The 22,815-nt window shown below is 50.4% G+C and overlaps 9 protein-coding genes across 9 annotated transcripts; 4 read left to right on the top strand and 5 right to left on the bottom strand.

Annotated features, from left to right (window-relative positions):
* Nucleotides 1–781: 781 nt before the first annotated feature.
* On the top strand, nt 782–1,345 carry ASPZODRAFT_140666 (hypothetical protein; the record flags this gene model as incomplete). The annotated part of the gene is made up of 1 exon (XM_022724681.1): nt 782–1,345. One exon carries the CDS (start codon nt 782–784, stop codon nt 1,343–1,345), a length of 564 nt encoding a protein of 187 aa, XP_022582878.1.
* Nucleotides 1,346–1,479: 134 nt separating this feature from the next.
* On the bottom strand, nt 1,480–3,728 carry ASPZODRAFT_24007 (hypothetical protein). The gene is made up of 5 exons (XM_022727954.1): nt 3,558–3,728; nt 3,269–3,499; nt 3,005–3,198; nt 2,476–2,950; nt 1,480–2,419 (listed from the first exon to the last, which is right to left on the bottom strand). Exons 2-5 carry the CDS (start codon nt 3,375–3,377, stop codon nt 1,770–1,772), a joined length of 1,428 nt encoding a protein of 475 aa, XP_022582879.1. The 5' UTR covers nt 3,378–3,499; nt 3,558–3,728; the 3' UTR covers nt 1,480–1,769.
* A 1,904-nt stretch (nt 3,729–5,632) lies between these two features.
* ASPZODRAFT_130376 (hypothetical protein) lies at nt 5,633–7,642 on the bottom strand. The gene is made up of 4 exons (XM_022722492.1): nt 6,761–7,642; nt 6,643–6,712; nt 6,153–6,578; nt 5,633–6,066 (listed from the first exon to the last, which is right to left on the bottom strand). Exons 1-4 carry the CDS (start codon nt 7,191–7,193, stop codon nt 5,886–5,888), a joined length of 1,110 nt encoding a protein of 369 aa, XP_022582880.1. The 5' UTR covers nt 7,194–7,642; the 3' UTR covers nt 5,633–5,885.
* Nucleotides 7,643–8,110: 468 nt separating this feature from the next.
* ASPZODRAFT_130379 (hypothetical protein) lies at nt 8,111–10,946 on the bottom strand. Its single transcript, XM_022722493.1, has 5 exons — nt 10,634–10,946; nt 10,369–10,567; nt 10,208–10,305; nt 8,511–10,152; nt 8,111–8,208 (listed from the first exon to the last, which is right to left on the bottom strand). The coding sequence occupies exons 1-5, from the start codon at nt 10,789–10,791 to the stop codon at nt 8,152–8,154; spliced, it is 2,154 nt and encodes a 717-aa protein (XP_022582881.1). The 5' UTR covers nt 10,792–10,946; the 3' UTR covers nt 8,111–8,151.
* Nucleotides 10,947–11,362: 416 nt separating this feature from the next.
* Nucleotides 11,363–12,422, top strand: ASPZODRAFT_140670 (hypothetical protein; the record flags this gene model as incomplete). The annotated part of the gene is made up of 2 exons (XM_022724682.1): nt 11,363–11,437; nt 11,496–12,422. 2 exons carry the CDS (start codon nt 11,363–11,365, stop codon nt 12,420–12,422), a joined length of 1,002 nt encoding a protein of 333 aa, XP_022582882.1.
* Nucleotides 12,423–12,499: 77 nt separating this feature from the next.
* On the bottom strand, nt 12,500–14,373 carry ASPZODRAFT_1578950 (hypothetical protein). The gene is made up of 6 exons (XM_022726330.1): nt 14,019–14,373; nt 13,875–13,962; nt 13,719–13,813; nt 13,422–13,657; nt 13,070–13,347; nt 12,500–12,995 (listed from the first exon to the last, which is right to left on the bottom strand). The coding sequence occupies exons 1-6, from the start codon at nt 14,197–14,199 to the stop codon at nt 12,578–12,580; spliced, it is 1,296 nt and encodes a 431-aa protein (XP_022582883.1). The 5' UTR covers nt 14,200–14,373; the 3' UTR covers nt 12,500–12,577.
* A 174-nt stretch (nt 14,374–14,547) lies between these two features.
* Nucleotides 14,548–16,345, top strand: ASPZODRAFT_62143 (hypothetical protein; the record flags this gene model as incomplete). Its single annotated transcript, XM_022729054.1, has 2 exons — nt 14,548–15,977; nt 16,054–16,345. The coding sequence occupies 2 exons, from the start codon at nt 14,548–14,550 to the stop codon at nt 16,343–16,345; spliced, it is 1,722 nt and encodes a 573-aa protein (XP_022582884.1).
* A 453-nt stretch (nt 16,346–16,798) lies between these two features.
* On the bottom strand, nt 16,799–18,273 carry ASPZODRAFT_1578959 (hypothetical protein). Its single transcript, XM_022726331.1, has 9 exons — nt 18,113–18,273; nt 18,014–18,045; nt 17,917–17,943; nt 17,747–17,826; nt 17,657–17,679; nt 17,564–17,592; nt 17,499–17,508; nt 17,062–17,449; nt 16,799–17,003 (listed from the first exon to the last, which is right to left on the bottom strand). The coding sequence occupies exons 1-9, from the start codon at nt 18,121–18,123 to the stop codon at nt 16,977–16,979; spliced, it is 627 nt and encodes a 208-aa protein (XP_022582885.1). The 5' UTR covers nt 18,124–18,273; the 3' UTR covers nt 16,799–16,976.
* Nucleotides 18,274–18,819: 546 nt separating this feature from the next.
* Nucleotides 18,820–19,661, top strand: ASPZODRAFT_1579219 (hypothetical protein). The gene is made up of 2 exons (XM_022726334.1): nt 18,820–18,932; nt 19,009–19,661. Exon 2 carries the CDS (start codon nt 19,091–19,093, stop codon nt 19,526–19,528), a length of 438 nt encoding a protein of 145 aa, XP_022582886.1. The 5' UTR covers nt 18,820–18,932; nt 19,009–19,090; the 3' UTR covers nt 19,529–19,661.
* Nucleotides 19,662–22,815: the final 3,154 nt, after the last annotated feature.

Genomic DNA, 22,815 nt, shown 5'->3' on the forward strand with positions numbered 1-22,815 from the left:
TAAATATTCATGAAAACAAAACGTTGGGACCAGCTTCGGGTTAATATGATTGACCTACGAACGAAAAGATGCAACACACAGGAATGCCTGCGTTATGGCTGCTTCCCGTGTCTACTATGGCAGATTTTATGCATAAATATCACAACATCAAGCCCTGGAATGTAGTTGTCTAAATGTCGTATGGAGCTATATATCTAGTAAGCAGTGCCAGCTTCAGCGCTGCAGATAAGAATAAATGAGTAATATATGCCATCAACAAGGCTCCAGTGTCCTCTTATTGCTTCTTTCTATTATGTTATCTTCGAAAATGAGGAAATCTCTGAATAGTGATAATGAAGTTAATGGACAGTCACCAGAGAGCCAGAAGGGTATAAAAAAGACTCTCTCTTTCTTATTATACTAAGTTACTTATTATTCTTTAGTATTCTAATGCATTTTTCTTCTCTTTTCTAGGCTGGTGCCTTTATTTTCTCTACACCTTTTTTTCACTCATCACTTTTTATATCGAGCCTACACGTCAAGATGCAGATTTTCTTAACAGGTTTATTTTTTTTTCTAGAAAAAAGAGTTCTTCTTTTCACTTCACCTTACCTGACCTTCCCTGAATCCTCAGCTTCATTCTTGTCTCAAATTGAATTGAAAGAAGACGCTCTCTTGTACTCGTTTCTACCGGCGTGTTTGCATATTCCTTCCTCATTCACTTCCAAATCGGGAAATATCCATACTTTTCAAATCTATCTCAAAACCACGAAGGGGGGAAAAAATAGGCCTACTTTCAATCATGGACGAAGAATCCGTCACTTACACCATCCACGTCTCTCTCGAGTCCTTCCTCCGCCTGTTCGAAGTTGCCGGCGGCGTCGCAGTCATAGTCCTCTACGGCACCCAGCTGAGCCACCACGCCGACGACACGGCCTTTTACCGCGGATGCGTGTACGCCATCCTGACGGGGATTGTAGCCACCTTGGCCAGTCTGCTGGTGAGCCTGACCCCCTTCGAACTGATCAGCTTGTCGATATATTTCCGCCCAATCTGGTACCATAATCTGCGCCTGCTCCTGCTCGAGCTCGGCATGCTCTTCCTGTGGATCGTTCTCTTCGTCTACTTTGGTATCGCCTATCTCTGGAATCCTGAGTTTGGGATTGTCTCCGAATACGACCCCGAGTACATGGCGTTCATCACTTTGATGAAACGCGCGGCGTGGCTTGATCTCGCGAATGTGGTCCTCTGGTCTACTACGGGGGTGTTTGCCTTGCTCCGTCTCATCCTTAACGAGCCGTATGTCGTCGAAGAGGAGGAGATTTCCTTGGAGGATAATATGCCTGTCGACCCTGTTGTTGTCTGAATGCGTCTTGATACTGTTTGATGGAGAAGAAGAGTCTGGTTCTTTTCTTTTCGGTTCGGGGTTTCTCTTCGGTTCAAACGGTGGTTCTTATTCAAAGCCCTGGTGGCTGTTGTACATGTACCTAGGAAATATCTGGGGCACATAAGTTGAGATACCATCAGAACTAGTATCATGAATTGTCTAGGACAAGTGCAGATCAACATCAACTACTTTCTTCACAACTAAATCGAAGACGCTACAGTGGTAGACTTGAATACTTTATTCTCGAGTGGCGGTTTCATTACTCCAGCTACTACAGATGTTGGAGACCTCACCCAGATATACCATTTGGACCAAGCTAGCCAACGTTGGTCCTGTCTTCAACGCGAGAACTCAGTCGGCGAGAAATAAAAGTCTGTGGTAAACGTATCTCCCATCCCTTCACTTATTTATGATACGGCTTCCGTCGTGACAAAGGGGGCACTGGGAGAAACTGGTCACCCATCGGGTCGCAGGGGATCATGGGCTTTTCAGGAGGTGAAGAGCTTTCGACGTCATCATCCTGGAACAATGCACTGAGGGAGCTCCGTGGCTGGGGCAAGATCTGGGCCGGGGTTCGGAAAGCGGGAGCATCGTTGATCACATCAGGTTCATGAGTGGAGTGATGGCTCGTGGAAAACGACGGGACCGTCAGGTTCGTGTGTGTAGAACTGGTTGCCGGCAGGCTGAATCCTATCCCCCTCGAGGTGGCCTCGGAGAGACCCTCCGAAAGTGAGCTGGACGTCTTCAGCGAGCAGGCAGCAACCTCCTCGCGTTGTTTTTCGACGTAGCGGGTTCGGAAATTGCGCTGGACGAGGGGGATATGCGAGGGCTGTGTATCTTCGTCTCGAAGGCTCTCCGTGAACATATCGCTATTGCTGTAGAGGAAGCTGTAGGGGAAGCATCTGGCGACAGTGGCTGGATCCTGGGGCTCGCGAGATTTTCTTGGTTTGCTAGCCATCCGCCCTACATCGAGCCATGTGAGAGGCTTCTTAGGAGAAGTTGACATGAATGGTTCAGGCGCTTCGCTAGATTCGTCCGGAGATTGGCGGTCCACTATGCACTGGCGGTTATTACCCGAGACTTGAGAGGCTACTTCAGACGGAGCTTACCTGGATTATCGCCCAGATCAGGCTCCTCTTCAAATGCATTCCGCGGCGAAGGGGACGTAGGAGCGGTGCTCAGCTCCAGCCTGGGCGTTTGAGGGGTCTGAAGCGTCTGACGCGACTTTTGGGTGGATAAAGTATCAGTTGAAGCCTGCGAGGACTTACGCCGAATCATCACAGGCCTGCGCCTTCCATTGGATGCTTTGATGGCTACGATGTGAGTCCGGCGCTGGCCTTGCTTTGACGACGTATCGCTCAGAGTGGGAGCAGTGGGAGGATTAAGGGAAGCTTTCGGTGGCTTATTCACATTATATTCTCCAATTTGTGGTGGAAGAAGAAGACGTGTTGTCTTTTGTGACTCGCTTTGCGATCCATTTTTCTTCAAAATGGGAAGTAGGGGTTGCTGAGCCGGTCCTGGGACAGACTGACTAGTTGGCTTATTCCCATCCTTCGGTGGTGCCTGCTCGATGGTCTTGGATCCCTATATGCAGTCATTAAGACGGTGATCCAAATTGTCTAATACTGCTGTACATACCTCCTCGGCACATCCACCTTGTCCTCTAAGATGGACCAAGGGAGATGGCTCTTCGGATATATGGGAGAATATCTTCGCGAGAGTGGCTCCCTGGATCGACCCTCGAACATGATCGCTACTCAATATTCTCCAGAAAAGATTCTCCAATCTGTGGCCCTCATCACCGTTCATCACACGGGGATTAGTAGCATACACTGCGACGGTGACTTGTCAACTCAACGTCGACCAGTATATTTAGAGATAAAAAGACAAGGGCAGTAGTACCTCTCCATAGACGTATGATATCCTCCACCTCAACCGCATCAGGATCATCGAACTTGGACGGCAACTGGCTGGTGGTGGCCATCAAACCCTTCGGAAGGCTGTCCGTCATGGTGTCTAGAAAGAAGCTGGCAAATGTAGACGAGTCTAGGAAATATTTGTCTCCTTTTGACCCAGTATCGGAGGCTCTACATGACCAGGATGCACTTCGTTATGCGAGGGGAAACCGGCGGGCTTCAAAGGACTGCGTCAGCTTCGACACCAAGTCATCTTGCAGGGCAATCTCTCTCACTGGGTACCCTTCTAGAAGGGAGCTTAGATGGTCACACAGCAGTAAAATAGAGCTCAAAGGTCACATAAGCCCCCTGGAGGGGTGTGTTAAAACTGCTAGATAAGATAATTAAAGAAAGTAGTATGTATAACTATGATCACGTCAAAATAAAAGAATCAATCGATTCAAGAGGATGCGAAGAGAGGAAAAGAACCAGGATATTAAAATTCCCTAAAGAATTAAAGATAGAGGTGTTAGAGGGGTGATACTAAAAAGTAAATAGCCACCCTATCTCTCTCTCTCTCTCTCTTACTCTAGGTTTTATCTCTCACTTTGCTTAAAAAATATAGATTGATCCACCAGGTACTCATTCACTTATAGAAGCTAATCTGATATAATAATAGTGACTTATCTAGATACCAAACAACCTGCAGTTTTAGTGGGGTAGGCTCTTGAAGATGAGGGTGTCTAATTAACATATAACAGGGAAATATATCATAGGACTGGAAATTAAGGAAAGGTGGGGATGGGAGGGAGGGGGGAAGGACACACTCTCTACTCCCTTTCTCTCACTTGACTATATTATTATTGGATTGTTTCCCCCCCCTCCTGTGGGTTTTCTTTTTCCTCTTCTTTTACAACACAGCAGCAAACAGAGAGCGGCGTTTGACAGATAGTCTCAGGTCCGGCCGTTATCATCAGCAGCAGCCGCAGCAGCAGGTTTGGTGTCAATCCTCGGGGCGGCCCGACAAGTCTATCTTTCCTGGAGACAATTGGGCAGAGGGCAGTGACAGGGGGGAAGAGGATGATACCCTATGTACCTGGTTATTTGGCTAGCTAACGAGTCTGACGTAGGTGAGTCTGGTCGAATAGCCATACATCATAAATGCACCAACTAAACCTGGGGACCGGAGGCGAAAAAACGGCCGATCCTGGACCCTGAACTACGGAGCAAGCCATGCCCATGGCTATGCTTACAGCAAGAAAACCACACCGCCATCTCTTTCAAAACCCTGAGCTTGATCAAGGAAACCTACATGTGTCAGGGAGGTGATCAAGAGCGGTAAAGGATGTGGGAGACAGACTGCCGCGTCTTCTCCGAGTGGAGCAAAAAACGAGATTTGACTCTCTTTGAGATCAGTCAATCGTATCCCCCCCCCTTACGAGGATTGAATCTTGGACTACGGGGGTATGACGGGTAAGACCCCGTTGGATTGGGAAGAATGCCACCTCACAGAACCGCCTGCCTACCGAGATAAAACACCGGAATGCAAGTCCCATGACACACACACACCAACGAGGGGAGGGGGGAGGGGGGAGGGGGAAAGGGTCTGCTGATGGCTGGTATCGATATTTATTGGTCTTGCCGCAGTACCAGCCAGAAAAACAAAAAAACAACACCAAAACAAAAAAAAAGCAATCCTATGGTGACCTATGGCTCAGGGCTATTGCCTGTTAGCAGGTAGCTACGCGCGGCCCAAGGAGGAAATAGACTTGGATGAGTTGAAGAATTGGGGCAGCAAAGTGGTATCCATCTACTGCAGACGGAGTTCTCCGCTCGCCCGTTGGGCCCTGTCGAAAAAAAAAAAAAAATGAGGCAGGAGATTTCCGTCATCGCCAGGGATTCTCCTCGGGCCATGTGGCGACGGTGAAGCACTCTGTACTACTTTGTATGTAGAGTGAGTGGTTCGTAAGTGTCGTTGTACGGAGGACGGAGGCGCTACTTGGCAATCTGCAGTCCGGGGTTGCAAGGGGGCGAGTAGTACAAGCCATCCATCCTAGTTGACTAGTTGACTACCTAGGTATGGAGTACGGAGAGTAGGTACGGAGTATACTACATAGTACTACATCGTATCCACTTATTAATCATGGAGGATTCACAGATAACTAAGGCTAGGCGTACTGACCAAGGAGTACTTTTTCCTCGGGGTTTGCTTCGCGGGTATCTCCAAGACAAGGATCATGAGCGCCCATTCCAGCCACGTAAGGCTTCCCAACACCGTGGACTTGGAAAGTTCAGGCTCTAACTAGTCTAAAGATTAAATAAACTACTAGATATGGAGTATTCTTAACTACAGCTAGCTATATATACGGCTTATATCACTGATACTGTGTATAGTAGTATGTATACTAGAACCATAGTTACTTCTACATTCAGACGCTAATATAGCACCTCTCAGACCAGAAAAAAAAAAGAAAGAAATAGGTATTAGAGCATTTTCTGTGACTTGTGACTGACCAGCATGAGTCACCGACCTATGATATGTGAAATACAGCGCTGCAGCAAGAAGAGCGAAACCATGCCGAGTTACATGACAAATAAGAGGTACAATACAGGTATAGCATGGTTTAGGTGACGGTGTAGCCGCCGTCGACACGGAGATCCGCGCCGGTGATGTACTTGGAAGCGTCGCTGAGGAGGAAGGTGACAGCGCCCATGAGGTCTTCAGGGGTGCCCATCTTGCCGACGGGGATGAGCGAGGTCCACTTGTTCTTCAGGTCGGGATTCTCGTCGAGGATCTTGCGGGTTCTAAAAAAAGAAAAGTAGGGTTAATCACTGATATATAGATATATATATATATGAACAGATTTGAAAATATCATTTGAAGTGCTTACAGAGCAGTCAGCATGTATCCCGGACTGATACAGTTGACACGGATGTCATTGGCCGCCCACTCGACGGCAAGCGAGGCGGCGAGATGGCGGACGGCTGCTTTGGCGGCGTTGTAAGGAGCCTGGGGCTGGGGGACGTTGACGATGGCGCCAGACATGCTACCGATCATGACGATGCTCCCGGGAGCCTTGCGCTCCATGAGGTGCTTGGCGACCGCGGTCGCAAAGAGGTATGTGCCGTCAACGTTGACTCCCCAGAGCTTCTTCATGCGGTCGTACGGGTACGAGATGGCGTCGAAGTTCTCGGTGAAGCCGGCCGAGGTGACCAGGTTGTCGATCTTGCCGTGCTTTTCCAGGATTTCAGCAATCGCCTCATTGACCGAGTCCGGGTTGGAGACATCGGCGTAGTGTGCGGTGACATTGGGCATACTAAGTAAATTTTAGCAAAAGATTCGCGAGTAGACATATATATATAATCATAATGCATACGTACTCTTCCAGACCAGGGTTTTCTTTTTTAAACTGATCCACCAACTTCTTTGCCTGGTCCTGTGCTTCTTCCTCTATTGGAAGTTAGAGGTGTTTCTCCCCAGTTACTCTATCAAACTCACTGTTCAGATCGACGATCGCAATATCTGACCCCGATGCCACCAACGCCTGGGCCATGACTAGTCCCAGCCCACGAGCACCGCCGGTGACCAGACTGACCTTGTTTTCCAGCGAGAATTGGGCCAGCGTGCGCTTGAAGTGCATGCCGCCGCGGCCCTGGACGACCGGCGTCCGGGGCATCTCATGGTCAGGCGGGTACTCGATAATGACGCTCTCATCGGTACGAGCGAATTGACCTTCGTGTTCAGGAGAGTTAGGATGAGGACTTAGCGAGCTCTTGTTGTTGTTGTTGTTGTTGTTGTTGTTGGAGTCATCCTTGCTGGAGCGGGCGGCAGTCACGGAGATCAAGCGACGGCTGGAGGTGGCCAGCACCGCCGGGCGGCTGACGGGGTTGATCACCCTGAAAGCGCTGCGAGCGAGGGAAGGCTTGAACATGTTGAATCTCAACGATCTTGCTAGAAAAAAAAAGATGAGATCCAAACTTATGGGTATCGATAAAACAGAGAGAGTGGGAGACAGAACGAGTGCTACAAGGCTTATAATTTGGGGGAAACAACTCTCTCTCTCTCTCAGAGATCTCGAGGAATGCTACTCCGTACTAGGGATCCAACAAAACGAACAAACAATTACAGTGAAAAAAAAAACCTGCCAAGGATTCGTCCCGACAAGTCAACCAGTTCAATTGACAACCGTGCTCTGTTCTGCTCTCTACACTCGCCCTTTTATGTATGGCAGACGAGGGGGGGGAAGACTGGAAGACAGTGATGTCAGGCAGAGCGTCTGGACCCAGTTGGCCGAGCTGTGGACTCCAAGTGGAGATGATGTTCGAGGGATCCATCTGGACCATTTGCCTTTGCCTTATGGGAGGGGAATATCCCTGAGTTTACTTTTATTTGCTGGTGTTTTGCTGGTGGTTTGCCTCCGCGTGACTGAGCTGTACAGAGTATGGAGTAATACAGTAAATAACTAGGTACGGAGTAGGTACCTAGTAGTAGTATATGCTTAAGTACGAGTATAGGAAGTACCTTCAATAAGCAATCATCTAGTCAATAGTAGTATGCAATTGATTCAACAATTCATTCTACTGACCTTATATACTCTGCAGTACTTCTTACACAAGATACTCTTGTATAATAATATAATAATAATAATAATATTGCCACTGAATACGTCGACGATCTTTCAACATTTCCAGACTCCACCTTGATGGCAAGTGGAGCATCCCTGGACGCCGTACCGCTGCCATGGGCTGAGTAGGTTAATAGTATAGTACGGAGTAAATAGTAAATAGTAAATACCACAGTCAATGAACAGCCAGGACTCAATGGTGTCCATCGTGTACTCTGAGATTATCCCGCTTGAAATGAAGAAAAAAAAATAGAAAAGTACTGTCTTATGCCTCACAGCTGTCTACGAATTCAACAAGTGGTGTCCCGCTCTTGCACTGGTCCTGTAAGGTATAAATGTTAGCGATCAATCCACAATTGCAAGAATAATAGAGAATAACTAGTGCTCTGTATGGACTCCGCATTCTTGAGGCTTGGACTCCAGACTTCAGAGCAACGGTGGAAGACAAGGAGTTCCCAAAGCCACTCCGCTGCGGTACTCCCAAAGGGGCGCTTCCGGACTGCAGGGACCAGGGACCAGCCCAGAACAGCCATGGCCCACAGCATCTTACTCCGTACACACAAGGCTTGATTCGGATTTTCAGGGGGAAGTTGAAAAAAAAAAGAAAAGAAAAGCGTGACCTACTCCTTTTCCATGGACGACTTTGGCAATTACCCCTCGCTGGGGACTGCGGATGACGGTCTCCATCTTCATGCTCTCGATCACCACCAGCGGCTGGTCCTTGTCGACATGGTCTCCTGCCGCCACCTCAAAACGCAGAATCTTGCACGGCATCGGCGCCAGAACGCTGTTGGCGACATCCTTAACTCCTAACGCCTTGTCCATCCAGCCCGCCCGCGGGATGCGCAGCCGGTACTGGGCGCCCCGTTGGAACGCCACCACCGTGTCCTCGTCACGGACCACTGTCGTATCAAGACGGGTGTGGGGGAAGTACGAGGTGATAATGCGCGAGTCGGGCTGCAGGCGGCGGCTGGTCACTTGCCCAAAGGTGCGCCCACCAACCACCTCCACATTGAATGTGTCCTCGCCCACCTGTTGGATGTGAACCTCGAATCGCGCGCCATCCGCCGCGGTGGCGGCGCCCGGCACAGTGGCCTCGGAAAAGCCGAAATGGCGCGACTGGTAGCTGGAGCTGAAGCCGAGCGAAGACCGACCGCCGAAGGCGTGTCTGGCTGTCGGCGGTGGGGAGTTCTCGTGCAGACACGCCAAAGCGACCTGTGCCAGAACCTCATCGGGAATGGGCTCTTTGTGGAAAAGGGCTTCGCGGTGCTTGTCAATATACCCGGTCTCGACCTCACCGGCGATGAAGTCAGGGCTCCGGCAGACGGCCTTGATGAATTCGATGTTGGTGCTCGGACCGGCGACCTCATACTCATCTAGCGCCGCAGCCAGTTTACGGATCGCTTCCTCTCGGTCGGCGCCGCGCACAATCAGCTTCGAGATCATCGGGTCGTAGTGCGCAGAGACGTCATCGCCAGCGATGAATCCGGCGTCAATTCGAACATCATCGTTGGTAGCCGGTGTCCGGACGTGGATCAATCGCCCTGAATCTGGGATAAAGCCCTGGTCAGGGTTTTCCGCATAGATTCTGGCCTCAATGGCATGGCCGCTGCTGGCAATCTGGGTTTCGATTTCGTCTTGAGTCAACGGCAGCGGTGCACCCTCTGCGACCAGAATCTGCCAATAGACCAGGTCTTGACCTGTGACCATCTCAGTAACGGGGTGCTCTACCTGCAAACGCGTGTTCATTTCCATGAAGAAGAATTCTCCCGTGTCGTTGTCGAAGATGAACTCGACTGTTCCCGCGCCCTCGTAGCCCACTGCCAGCGCTGCGGATCGGGCTTTGGCCCATAGATCCTTTCTTTTCTCGTCAGGTAAGTTTGGTGCTGGTGATTCTTCTAGGATCTTCTGGTGCCGCCGTTGTATGCTGCAATCCCGTTCTCCGAGAGCAACACAGTTCCCGTGCTTGTCCGCGAAGACCTGGACCTCGATGTGTCGCGGTGTTGTGATGTATTTCTCAACGAGAACGTGGTCGTCGCCGAACGAGTTCATGGACTCGGATTTTGCCGATAGCAGTTGGTCTTGAAATTCAGACTTTGACCGGGAAATGCGCATTCCCTTACCACCACCGCCTTTGACAGCCTTGATGAGAACCGGGTAACCGATCTTGTCCGCTTCTTGCTCCAGAAATTTGGCATCTTGATTCGTACCGTGGTATCCAGGCACGCAGGGAACGCCGGCAGCGGTCATAATCTCTTTCGATCGGCTATTCCAATCTTATAAGCATCGGTCTAAAGCCACTGGAGGTAACGGGCCCGTACCTCTTATCCCCCATATCCTCTATAGCTTTCCACGGAGGGCCGATAAACACTAGACCTGCTTCGGTACACTTTTGGGCAAACGCGGAGTTCTCACTCAACTAGAAAAACGAAATCCTTGATTAGATGATTCTAGCCAAGGACAGGGCTTGGGTATTGCTCACAAAGCCATAACCTGGATGTACTGCTCGGCAGCCCTGGCTTTTGGCGATCTCGATGATCCGGTCGCCATCGAGATACGCAGACACCGCCCCAAGATTATACGCAAATGGTGAGCTCAAGGCATGTTGAGCCTGGCGATCTGGATCTGTGTACAATGTAGTCACGCGAATTCCATGTTGAGCAGCAGTCCGTCCTACTCGTCTGTAGACACCATAGTCAGCACGTAAACCTCCCCCTCCATTGATATAGAATAGTAGGCAAACGTACAAGGCAATCTCTCCTCTGTTAGCAATCAAAATCGAGTCCAGCGCCAGCTGACCTTGTCTGGAGGTCGAGCTCGACAGAGACGAAGCACCTCGCTTCCACCGTGAAACCGCCGTCGGGGCCAAGCGAGGGGGCGTGCGGAGAAACGCAGAGAGTGGCATTGTGAGCAACGACGACAGCACTGAGCTGGATCAACTGATAACTCGCCGGCGAAGGTGGCCAGAGCTAACACTGGCATACATCCAAGCGGAAAATTTTGAAGAAAATCCAGCCAGGGAGAGACTGGAGACCACGACTTCCTGTGCCATCATCGTCCTCCTCCTGCTTTACATACCTTCCCTTCTGCCTTCCACCGCCGCCCGCCAACGCCGACGCAAAGCGAACTGCGGGGGAAGCCGCACACTCACGTGACCTGCAGACTTCCTTTGAACCTGCGTTTCTTTTCCTCTGCCGGGGCAACTGCAGGCCTCGAGCAGAACGCAGCGGCGGACTCCACAGGACGCGATAGACGCTTCCAGTGCGTATAATTCGTGCTTCTCGGTGATCTCATCTGTTCTTATTTTCCTTTTCTTTATTGTTACATCCGTTCCTTGTGCTCGCACCTCGAATGGCAGCTTAGTTTGCCCTCTCGCATCAAGGCAGGCTGTGATTGGAGATCTCTCGTTTGATCCTTGGTCTGGTGGTATACGCGCATAATTGGAGGAAGTAATTGCTTTCTTACTGTGCTCCGATATGTCTGATGACGAGGATTTTTATGATGACGAGTTTGACGAGATTTGGATTGAAGATGTCGAACCGGGGATTGCAGTAAGTACTATCTATATCGGTGTTTCTTGAATAGTCTAGTTGATTGAACAACGTCCAGGACGATCTCGCGCTCACTTCACACTTCGAAGCCGGATACGTGGACGACCCTGCATTGGAGGTAGAGGATTATTTTAGTGATTGGGACGAACAATCGGACGATTACTTTGATGACGACCCGACAGCGGCGCGGAAAAAGAAGTACTCGCTGTCTTCTGGATCGGCAACTGGCAACGATGCCCGCCAGGTACATGCGCCGAAAACCGATACGGGATCTTTCCAGAGTGTTGTCTGGAAGACCTCGGCCCATGAGGATGCTGGAATGCAGGTTCACGAGCCGGGCCACGGTGACAAAGTTGCATTGCTGAAGAATTGGCGGGAGGTGTTTAAAAACTCCCAGCCGTCTTTCAACCGCTCATGGAGAAGGAAGAAGAAGGTCATGGACTATCTCCAGTCCGACACTGTCTCGCTCGACGACGCAATGGACGAATCTCCGGTGCCTGGAATGGACTTGAAGGGGGACCGCGACCTTGATTCGTCCAACAGTCTGCAGCATGAGACACCGGAATTAATCCCAGATAGGAATCCCACTCCCCCGTCGGTATTCACCAGCAGGATCGCGCCGTCGCTTCAGGACCTGCCGTTCCAGCCCAAGCCAGACGACGTCGGACTCTCCGATGACGCCTCAGAGACGGCGGCGACCTCTTCGTCCGACCAACAGCAACAGCCGTCAACCACTTCCATCGATACCGAGCCTAGCCCTTCTACCAAGAACCGCTCACCCTTGACTTCTGTCTCCGCCTCACCCAATCGTAGGAAGAGAAAGGCGTCTGTCTCGGTCGATGACGGCTATGACCATACCGTCGAGGATAAGTTGCAACCGAGACCAAAGAGGGCTGCAGCCAGGAGGTCGGGCGAGGCTACAGACCAGACTAAGCCATCCTCCACAGGACCAACACGGCGATCTACGCGCAACAAAAAGGCCTAGGTTGATTGAGTACTTATTTATGGTCACGAGAGACGGACCCGACGACCAAATTGATGATGGATGTGAATTCTTCAATATATATATATATATATAGCCATAAATTTCTACCAGCACGTTTATAGTAATAAAAGCGTTATAAACGAGTGTAGAATATCCTAGGCAAACTCTTTATTGAAAGCGCGTCCGATAACCATGCGTCTGATCTCGCTCGTCCCTGCGCCGATCTCATACAATTTCGCATCCCGCAGCAGTCTCCCCGCCGGAATCTCGTTGATGTAGCCGTTCCCCCCCATCAGTTGGATGGCGTCGAGAGCGCATTCGGTCGCCCGCTCCGCAGCATACAAAATACTCCCTGCACAGTCCTGGGTGCGGATTACAAGCTGGGTCGCCGGGTCGGCGGCGGAGGTGTCGATCTGGCGGGCGGTCGCGTACGTGTAGGCGCGCGACGCAGACAGCTTGGTGTACATGTCTGCCAGCTTGCCCTGGATGAGCTGGTTGTGGGCGATGGGGGTACCGAATTGTTTGCGCATATGTGTATACGGTAGGACGAGGTCGAGGCAGGCCTGCATAATACTATTATACTTGGATTAGCCCGAGAGTAAAAAAAGAAAAGAGAAAAAAATTATTATAAGGTGGTCTCATCTCACCCTAGTGGTCCGGCGCTGAGGACTAGACGTTCGAGGTCCAACCCTTCCATCAGTACCTTGACTCCTCTGTTCAACTCGCCTAGACGGTTCTCCCGGGGAACGAAGACATCCTCGAAGACCAGCTCGCCCGTGTTGGAACCACGCATGCCGAGCTTGTCCAGCTTGCGGGCGCATGAGAAGCCGCTGGTGCCCTTCTCTACCACAAACGCAGTGATGCCTTTGGGGCCTTTCTCGGGTTCTGTCTTTGCATACACAACGATATAATCTGCATCAGGACCCTGGAGAAGGATAAAAGCATATTAGTCCGAGCCTTGAAGCGACAAGATTTCCTGGGATATGTGCGTGAACATACGTTTGTGATCCACATCTTTGTCCCGTTCAGCAGCCATCCTCCATCGACAGCCTTGGCTGTGGTCTTCATGCTGACAACATCCGAGCCAGCAGAGTGCTCTGACATTGCCAATGCGCCGACCTTCTCTCCGGACAAGAGACCTGGTAGGAACTTGGCCTTCTGCTGTTCCGTCCCATTCAAGGAGAGTTGGTTGACGCAGAGTTGTGAGTGGGCAGCGTAGGATAACCCGATGCTTCCTGATACCCATCATTAGCTTGTCCGGGAACATGGATGGAGAACAGAGTTGTTTGAAAATACCAGATGCTCTGCTGATTTCCTCCATGACAATACAGTGAGCCTGATAGCCCATCCCTAGACCGCCGTATTCTTCATTGGCCGTCACACCAAGCAACCTGATAGAAACGTTAGCATGGAAAACCCATACAAGCCCCTTCACAGAAGAATAGTAAATACCCAGCATCCCCTAGTTTCTTCCACATATCTGCTGGGAACTCATTCTGTTCGTCCGTCCGGGCAGCGACCTCCTCGGGGATCTCACGTCCTGTCTATCCTTAGCTCCGAGGATATCGAATACGATGCACACTCTCTGATACTCACTTGTAAATTCCTGAACTCGTTCACGCAGCTCAACCAAGTCATCCTCCGACGGTGGAACGAATCCCTTCGGGTGTTTTGTCGACAGTGCCCGTAATGCGGGGATCTGAACGAACGGCCTCGGTGCCCTCCACAGAGCCCGATAAGAACCTCGAATGAAAGGAGACGCTATGGTTGAAGCCATGATGGATCGATAAATCTAATTACCCTTTGAAACGAGAGGCCAGAGCGGAAATCTGCGAGCCAAATAAAGCCTCAGTAGACAGGTATCAGTGCGTGTAACTGCGCAGGGAAGGGCTGCAGGCGGCTAGACACGGAGCTGGCATCATCGTCACTGCTTCTCTCCGCATCTTCTTCTCCCTTGACAGCAGCAACACAGCACTACTATTTCTTCCAGTTATTTCTACCATTGTCTTCTCTGTCATGCTATATTTCCTACATGAATAGCACATTGTGAAGGTTTATTCTTGTTCCAGAAGGCACAAGCCCCTTGAACTCTCGGAGACCCTCTCCCCAGATTCGTCCCCCCGCAATGCGCGCCCCATCACCACTTCTGCGGCGCTTGGCTCAACAAGCTGGCACACACCACCAACTCCAACCGGCAGTCTCGAGGTTACAGACGAGATGGATCTCGCGATATACACATCCTCACCATGCGTCAGCGATATCTGTGCTCCCTACTGCAGTCGATACGGCCTCGGCAGAGTACGTGGAAAATTCGAGGCAGATGAAGGAGCTCCTGGACAAGATGACTGGGTTACATACAAAGATCGCGGAGGGGGGGCCACAAAAAGCGAGGGAAAAGCACATCGCCCGGAACAAGATGCTACCGCGTGACCGTGTGACGGCGCTGATCGATCCAGGGACGTCTTTCATGGAGCTCTCCACGCTCGCGGGCCACGAAGTCTACCCTGGAGAAGATGTCCCCGCCGGTGGGATAATCACAGGGATTGGCACCGTGGAAGGGGTCACTTGTATGATTGTTGCCAACGATAGTACCGTCAAGGGAGGAACATACTACCCTATCACGGTGAAGAAGCATCTCCGTGCGCAGGCGATCGCCCAGGAGAATAGCTTGCCGTGCATCTACCTCGTGGACTCGGGCGGCGCAAACCTGCCGCACCAGGCGGATGTGTTTCCGGACAAGGAGCATTTCGGACGGATTTTCTTCAACCAGGCCCGCATGAGCTCGATGGGGATCCCGCAGATCTCCGTCGTGATGGGGCCCTGCACTGCTGGAGGGGCATACGTGCCCGCCATGAGCGACGAAACTATCATCGTCGAGAACCAGGGGACTATCTTCCTCGCCGGTCCGCCGCTCGTCAAGGCGGCCACGGGCGAGGTGGTCTCGGCTGAAGACCTCGGCGGTGGCCATCTCCACAGTACCATCTCCGGTGTGACAGACTACCTGGCTGTGGACGACGCCCACGCACTAATCCTGGCGCGCCGGTCAATCGCGAACCTCAACTACCCGCAGACACCGGCACCTATCCAGCTGACCTCTAGGCAGGCCGAAAGGACAATCCAGGAGCCCCTGTATGACCCGGAGGAGCTCAACGGGATCGTGGGCACGAACCTGCGGCGACAGATCCCCGCGCACGAGGTGATTGCACGCATCGTCGATGGAAGCGAGTTTGCCGAGTTCAAGCGTGATTACGGAAGCACGCTGGTCACAGGCTTTGCACGCATCTACGGCACGCAAGTGGGCATCGTGGCCAACAACGGCATTCTCTTCTCCGAGTCCTCGCTCAAGGGTGCCCATTTCATCGAACTCTGCTGCCAGCGCAACATCCCCCTCGTCTTCCTGCAAAATATCTCGGGGTTCATGGTCGGCGCCGACGCTGAAAAGGGCGGCATCGCGAAGAACGGCGCCAAACTGGTCACTGCCGTCGCCTGTGCGAACGTCCCCAAGTTTACCGTCGTTTTCGGCTCCAGTGCGGGTGCTGGCAACTACGGCATGTGGTAAGTCATTCTCCCTCCCTCCCTCCCTCCCTCCCTCCCTCTCCCTCTCTATATCTAGATACTAATGATAATCCAGTGGGCGTGCGTATTCACCCCGGCTGCTCTTCATGTGGCCCAACGCCAAGATTGGAGTGATGGGATCCGAGCAGCTCTCCGCCGTGATGGAAGCCGTCGGGCGCAGCGCAGACCCAGAGCTGAAATCCCGCATCGAGCGCGAATCCGAAGCGGTGTTCTCGTCGGCGCGCCTGTGGGATGATGGGGTGATTCCGCCCGCGCAGACGAGACAGGTGCTCGGCTTGAGTTTGGCAGCTGCCTTGGGCGGGAAGGGGGAGAGCGTCCCTACTCGGTTTGGGGTGTTCAGAATGTAAGGTAGGTTAGGTACCTAGGGTAGGTAGGTTTTATGAAAGCAATGAATTGAAAGCTTCGTTTTGATAGGTACAGATAACTGCCATACAAGAAACAATCGTAAGTAATGCCACTCATCAAACCAGCTTTTAGCAGTTTCTTTCCTACCCAGTAAACCCAAACCTTGCAACTTTTTCTTTTTGTTTCCATCAGTTTCCAATTCACCAGTCCCATTTCCTGAAAAATCATTGCTTCGATGCCTTGACGCGATGATCGTTGTCAAGATCGCAGAACCCATTTCGACCAACTTTTCCCTGTCTCCCACTCCATACAAGAAGCACCAACTCAACGCTGAGGAAGAGAATGACAAACAGGTAGAGAAATGGAAGTTATAAAAAGAAGGAACTGGAAAGAAAAGAAGAAAAAAGAAAAAAAAAAATCCAGGAACCGATAAGTCTCTATCATGTCAAAAGCTAAGCTGCGTCGCCGGTAGAGGTACAAGGGGGGAACGAAGAGAGAGCATCAGGGGATGTGATGGAACACCACGGTGGAGATAGTCATGAGAGGTAAGTCGTAAAGGCGTGGAGCACGGAGATGCCGTTTCGTATGTGTTTTTTTTTTCCTTTTTTTCCTTTTTTTCTCTTTTTCGTTTGCCTATATGTTTTCTGTTTTCTGGGTTCTCTTTGGCGTAACGGCATCATAGAATTACACATGGACTCCTGCGCTTTCCTGCTCGTCGTTTGTCGCGCTTGCGGTCGGAACGGTTCGGCGCTTCTCGTTTCCAATTCGAACTGTCGGAGTCTTTAGGATCACTTCCTTGTAGGTCTTTACGGATGATCTGTCTGCATAGATCGACAAAGACTTCGTTGACGTTGGCGCGTCGTCGGGCCGAGGTCTCGTAATACGGCGCGTTGCCCCAGGTCTGGGACAGGGCGAACGCGCGGGCACGGGGCACGGCGCGATCATCTTCAAGGTCGGACTTGTTGCCCACGATGACGATGGGAACTTTCTCATCATCTTTGATACGGATTATTTGTTCCCGAAGTTCTGAGAGCTCGTTGAGAGACGACATGCTGGTGATAGAGAACACCAGGAGGAAACCCTGGCCTTGTTTCATGTACAGCTCTCTGAATCTGGTGTTAGTGAATTCAATGGCAATATCGATGAGCGATGTACCTCATGGCCGCTAGACTTTATGTCAGTTTGTCATTCTGCAAAAAAAAGGGCATCCCCTGACTTACTGAATTGTTCTGTCCCCGCCGTGTCCAGGCTATTCAGCATTCAAGTTAGCTTATTGTCCTTTCTCGAATCTTGCGCCTTGCGGCTGAACATACATTTCGAGAATGCATTGTCGACCCTGGGAATTATCAGCGTTGGTTCGATGAGAAAGGGGGGTTGGTGATAATTAGGAACCACCGACTTACATCTACTTCGATCTGTTTCCGATATGAATCTTCGATTGTCGGATCGTAGCTCTCAATCCAGACATTTTGAACGAATTGTGCTGCAACGAGACAGTGGGCATTTAGTATGTGTTAAGGGAACTGCAGAACGTAGGATCACAAGGGCTCGCAAGCAGGGAGGTCATATGTACCGGTAAGGCAACTTTTCCCGACACCACCTAAGGACAGACGAAGCATTAGCAGGGAGTCTCGCAGAAAGGATTGCCAGGGAGATCGGGTATTATTTACCAGCGCCCAGAACGACAATATGGTATTCGCGTCTGGTCGTGCAGACAGTGACGATTAGCAGAGTCGAGGATATAGGGTAGTGACCAGGGGAGGGCTTACTGCGGCCGCATTGGTGCAGATTTATTATCACTTGGTCGCGAACAACAGTCAATTCCCGACAAAATAGCTTTTATTTCTTCCCAAGTCGCTCGAAAACACAATCCAACGGGCCAAGCCGACGAAATTCCGATCGTGACAGGCGCAATTGGGTCGGGTGGTTGATTGCGGAGGATTTCGCAGCGATAGCACGAGACCCTGGTGCTCCCCTGTGTGTATGTTTTTCCCGCTCTGCAATTGCCCCTTCGATTGTTTCCTCCTTTATTTGTCTGATATCTAGTTAGATAAAAAGTTCCAAGTGAGGACGACGCGCAATGCGTGACATCGGTTTGAGAGGGACAGGGGGGGGGAAGGGTCGACGTGGAGGTATCTGTCAATTCCTCAAAAAAGCCGTTCGAGAGCTGTCCTGGGCGAGTCTTGCCGGGCAAAGAGGGGCGAAAGATGGAGGGCAGAGCGACTGGGAGGAGGCAGAAGCGTTCGACGGTTCCAGATCAGAGACCAAACTTTTAGTGTAGAACTAAGTCCCCGACTAGCCCAGGCACGACCCAAAAAAAACTGAAGCCCGAAGAGAAGGATCCGGAGCGAGCACGAGGACGCAGCAACGTTGGGAACCGCCCGACCGACAAGGGTCTAGGATTTAGGGCGACCGACGGAGACAGAGCTGGACAACCCTTTCGATAGTCGATAGCGAGCGACAATGCAACGGCTGGGCGGAGTGACTTGCCCAGATGGAGATTCACAACTGATCGACGGTTAAGTTCTTGCTAAGCTACTAAGTTAGTTGGCGTTGGTGGTTAGGCGTGGGCGGCGGTGAGGAGCGGTTGTGCGTAGGACACCCGTTGGGATAAGCTGGTTGACAACGCCAGAGATATGAGCTAGTAGTTAACAGACTGACAAAGGCGCCGGAGATTTAGCTACTACACTGATGAATCAGTCTGGTCAGCAATGACGAACTAGTTGGTGCTTCGCTGCTTTGACAGGATGACGGGACAGGGGAGAGACACCAGGGCAGCCGAGACAGGGCTTGGGGAATCCCACGAAACTCTACCGATCACTCTGGCACGCAAAATGACAGGTCCGACAGCGTGTCGGCAGCGACCCTTGGAACATCATTTCCTGAGCAGATATGAGGGCGCCGCCCCCCCCCCTCCCGCCCCCCCCAAAAGCAAAAAAGAAGCATGGTGGTGGTTGACGCCCGAGGAATTTGACTGGCACTACCAGACACTCTGCACGGCCGCTGGCTTCAGCGTCCCATCCCCGCTACCATTCAGCCATGAACGAAGATGGCTTCGTGCCTTGGGAGATAAGGGCTTCTCGAAAGAGTTTCTCCTCGGAAGAATAATTGGTGATTGTCATGATGGTGGTGGAGTGAAAACAAAACGAGACTGCTTACCTACGCTGATAGAATGTTCAGTCTAGGTAGCTAACCAATATTACCCTGTGGAACCACTTCAATTCTTCCACTCCTCCACTTTTCCAAAAAGAAGAAAAAATACACACAAAATGGATGTCTGGGACGAAAATGCCGGTGAGAACAAGCGACGGGTGGTCGATATGTAGGGGAGAAACAGACACACAGGATAACTCGGGACGCAAGGTCTGACAGAGAGGGAAAAAAAGAACCACGTCGGGCCTCAACATGATACAACCTATGCCGGCAGCTTCTCTGCCCGCCCCCATGGACAGTCAGTCCTTCATTCGCAGATTGAGTCAACCTGGTGCTGATTTACATGCAGCGACGCAGGTACGCTGTGGTCGATGCTTGTCTGGCCCCAGCCCCGGGTACAGAGTGCTCCTGTCTAGCCCTCTTCAGATGTTTCTGAAGAACAGCATACAATCCCAACACTAATACGAAGACCTACTGAAACAACTCCAAATGAGCATGTCCACATCCTCAAGGGATGAGAGTCAGGGAAGTGACGGCCATTTCTGTAATTCGAACGCTCCGTTCCTCGAGTCTGCCGTACCAGGAATGCAAACGCGTTTTTAGGCATCTACACATTAGAGAAAAAGAAAAGGGGGGAAAGGACCCCTCTAGGCGGAATACGAAGTAAAACGCCAAAAGGGCAAACAGGGTCGAGGTGAGTTGTCCTGAGTTGGGCTGTTCAAGTATACAAAATACGGAGTAGTTCCTGGCCATGCTATGGATGATAGAGAAGATTGCCATTCCGACCAAGCCTCACTTTTTTCTCCCACCAACTCGTCAGGCCCAGACATGGGTCCCGGAAGAATCCCCACGGTGTCGGAAATGCCAGGGTACGTCATCTCGCATGAAACCAGAAAACAGAAAAGAAAAGAAACGCGGGAGTTGTCGATGTCAAAGCCAGCAGTCAGTTAAACCTCTAAAAAACAACCCAGCTAGTTCCCAAATATCTATACCCTGTCAAAGAATGGCTTATCAGTAGACTAGTCGGCATATAGAGTAGTACTTGGCCTAATTTTCATGCATAGCTAACTAGTTCTGGCAGTTATAACAGGGATCCTAGGTATGACCGGATAAGACCGAGCATATTCGATAAATCGCTTTCTCCTGCTATTCTAGATCATATCGCTATTGGTACAGAATAATATACCAGAAACATCAAAAAGGCAAAAAGAGAGGCAACTTGAAGGTAAAGAATGTCGTCAGATCCCCATACTAGGTAGAGTAGATGGGCACGATGTGCATAGTCTCCATAGGTATCGCCCGCCATATATTAGTAGTATCGTGGATCTATCGCCCTTCTGGGTCATCCATCATGGTTGAATGACCTATTGCGGCCCCCGGTAAAACCCTACGGGCCATAGATTTCATCGAAAAGACGAAGGCCCTCTATCGAGTCAAAAAGCGATCCGTTGGGAGGAGAGAGGCCTTAATTACTGCAGGAAGACGATTCGGGGGGTATACACTACCTCAAGGATGTTTGGTTCCATCATATCATTAAAGCTGGGGGGAAGTGCCTACTCCAGAGAACAGTTAGTGACGCTCATGATCCAAGCAAGTGTTTCAACTTTTTCCCTTGCCGTTGGAGATGTAGGCCGGGATGCTTGTACACCAGTATCCTTGGGGATTTTGGTAGGCTAGCGAGAGGTAGAAAGAGGGGAGACTTGAAACACATGGAATATTGAGTCTTAGAAAGGCTGCATATTCCCAGAATCAAGGTACCACTGGCCTGTAATCCTCTCCGTGTCCTATTGCAGTTGCGACTTTCATCTTCCCACGAGTGCTCTAGGTTGTTGAAACTCGAAAAGTAGCCATTCGTAACACCTCAATGCAACGAAGTACAAGCAATACAGTCATCGTGGTGAATGGTGAAAAGTCTATATCGGTCCCATACGGTATGCTGTAGGGTGACACTTAGATAACAGTGGTCGATGTTGAATCAGGTCTCAGTTAATTACTGTTTATGGAGCAAAAAGGGCCAGTACTTACCTGGGAATTGTCCTGGGATCCGACAACTGTTTTAACGCGTACCCAAGACCCCAGGCTCCGACGTAGGCTCCCCAAAGGTCTACCTATCATCGAACCTTATAGGAATACCATCAAAATGGACCTTTCTCATTTAACTATCGTATTTTGTATTTCAACCTGGGAAATATGTTCTGGTAGCTCGCTTCTCCCAGCTACGAGCTGTCCGATCAGTAATGACTTTGGAGCTGGCATAGAACGAGATTGTAGGACATTTTTCATCATTCTCATGCTCAATGGCACCTTTGGAGGGGTAGGCTAGAAGACAGTATGTCATAGGTGTTAGTTATAGCATCAGGGTCTTTTAACAACAAGCCCAACAAGCACCAGTCCCATCGATGGATAACTAGTAAGAAAGTGGGATATGTAGTAAGGGGGTAGGAGATCAAGTGAGGTCACTCTAGCTTGTGACCTTATTATATAATCGGATCACCTGATATTGTTATGCTAACCAGCCTAGCCTACAGCTGACGCCTGAGGCATAGATGAAATCATTTTGCCTCGGGCTTTTCTACCGGTCTAGAGAGGCCCCATGCTTCAACGACTGCTGAGATGGAGGCATATGCGTTTCTCTCCAGCCTTGGATATGCTTATAAGCTTTAGTTACCCTCCACAGATGGATGTCTTGCAGCTCTCCAGCATGTTCGTACCAGTATCACTGATTCTATATCGGGCCGAATACGGGAATACGCGTACCCGTAGAGTCTCAATCCCGAGCCTACAATTGGCTGCTGGGAACACTTCTCGGCCCGTCATCCCGGCTCTGCCGGACAAGCGGCGATCCTGGATGTTGAAGTAACCACCTGCTTCTAGTAGGGTGGACATATCTTTCTTAATACAGCTACTAGTGTACCAGACTTATATGGAGATGTAAATTATAGTATTCTATAATATCTGCGGTGTTTTGGGGGCTTTTTTTATATTAATTCTATCCTACGCATACACCAGTGCCCTCTACCAAGCTGATGATATATTATATCCATCGCTATTTCAGGTAGTTTACTCTAAGTTTTGAATAGAACTATAGAGCCATATTAGATTTTCTCACCAAGAAATATAAGAATACCCATCGCAGTCATCCACGCTATCCTTGTCATTATTATCATTTGCACTATAAGTATTCATATCTCGGGCCTGATCAGAAGTCTTATATGCTATATATAAACAATAAACCGAACCATTATCAAGAAGATTCTCAATAGGAACCTAGGGAAATTGATTAGTATTTCTCTTCTGATAGTGTTCATCAGGAGGGAAT

Source organism: Penicilliopsis zonata, assembly GCF_001890105.1.
Source record: "Penicilliopsis zonata CBS 506.65 unplaced genomic scaffold ASPZOscaffold_4, whole genome shotgun sequence".
NCBI classification, from domain to species: domain Eukaryota; kingdom Fungi; phylum Ascomycota; class Eurotiomycetes; order Eurotiales; family Aspergillaceae; genus Penicilliopsis; species Penicilliopsis zonata.

Coding starts and splice junctions, on each gene's coding strand:
- ASPZODRAFT_1578950 (XM_022726330.1), bottom strand. CDS start 14,199: ATGGCTTCAACCATAGCGTCTCCTTTCATTCGAGGTTCTTATCGGGCT. Junction 13,658..13,718: donor GGAAATCAGCAGAGCATCTG/GTATTTTCAAAC, acceptor GATGGGTATCAG/GAAGCATCGGGTTATCCTAC. Junction 12,996..13,069: donor CTCAGCGCCGGACCACTAGG/GTGAGATGAGAC, acceptor CAAGTATAATAG/TATTATGCAGGCCTGCCTCG.
- ASPZODRAFT_130379 (XM_022722493.1), bottom strand. CDS start 10,791: ATGCCACTCTCTGCGTTTCTCCGCACGCCCCCTCGCTTGGCCCCGACG. Junction 10,306..10,368: donor TACATCCAGGTTATGGCTTT/GTGAGCAATACC, acceptor TCGTTTTTCTAG/TTGAGTGAGAACTCCGCGTT. Junction 8,209..8,510: donor AAGTCGTCCATGGAAAAGGA/GTAGGTCACGCT, acceptor TATACCTTACAG/GACCAGTGCAAGAGCGGGAC.
- ASPZODRAFT_1578959 (XM_022726331.1), bottom strand. Junction 17,944..18,013: donor TATTGTCGTTCTGGGCGCTG/GTAAATAATACC, acceptor GTCTGTCCTTAG/GTGGTGTCGGGAAAAGTTGC. Junction 17,593..17,656: donor CGACAATGCATTCTCGAAAT/GTATGTTCAGCC, acceptor AATGCTGAATAG/CCTGGACACGGCGGGGACAG.
- ASPZODRAFT_24007 (XM_022727954.1), bottom strand. CDS start 3,377: ATGACGGACAGCCTTCCGAAGGGTTTGATGGCCACCACCAGCCAGTTG. Junction 3,199..3,268: donor TATCATACGTCTATGGAGAG/GTACTACTGCCC, acceptor TCACCGTCGCAG/TGTATGCTACTAATCCCCGT. Junction 2,420..2,475: donor TGATCTGGGCGATAATCCAG/GTAAGCTCCGTC, acceptor GCCAGTGCATAG/TGGACCGCCAATCTCCGGAC.
- ASPZODRAFT_1579219 (XM_022726334.1), top strand. CDS start 19,091: ATGACGGGACAGGGGAGAGACACCAGGGCAGCCGAGACAGGGCTTGGG.
- ASPZODRAFT_130376 (XM_022722492.1), bottom strand. CDS start 7,193: ATGTTCAAGCCTTCCCTCGCTCGCAGCGCTTTCAGGGTGATCAACCCC. Junction 6,713..6,760: donor TGCGATCGTCGATCTGAACA/GTGAGTTTGATA, acceptor AACTTCCAATAG/AGGAAGAAGCACAGGACCAG. Junction 6,579..6,642: donor GAAAACCCTGGTCTGGAAGA/GTACGTATGCAT, acceptor AAATTTACTTAG/TATGCCCAATGTCACCGCAC.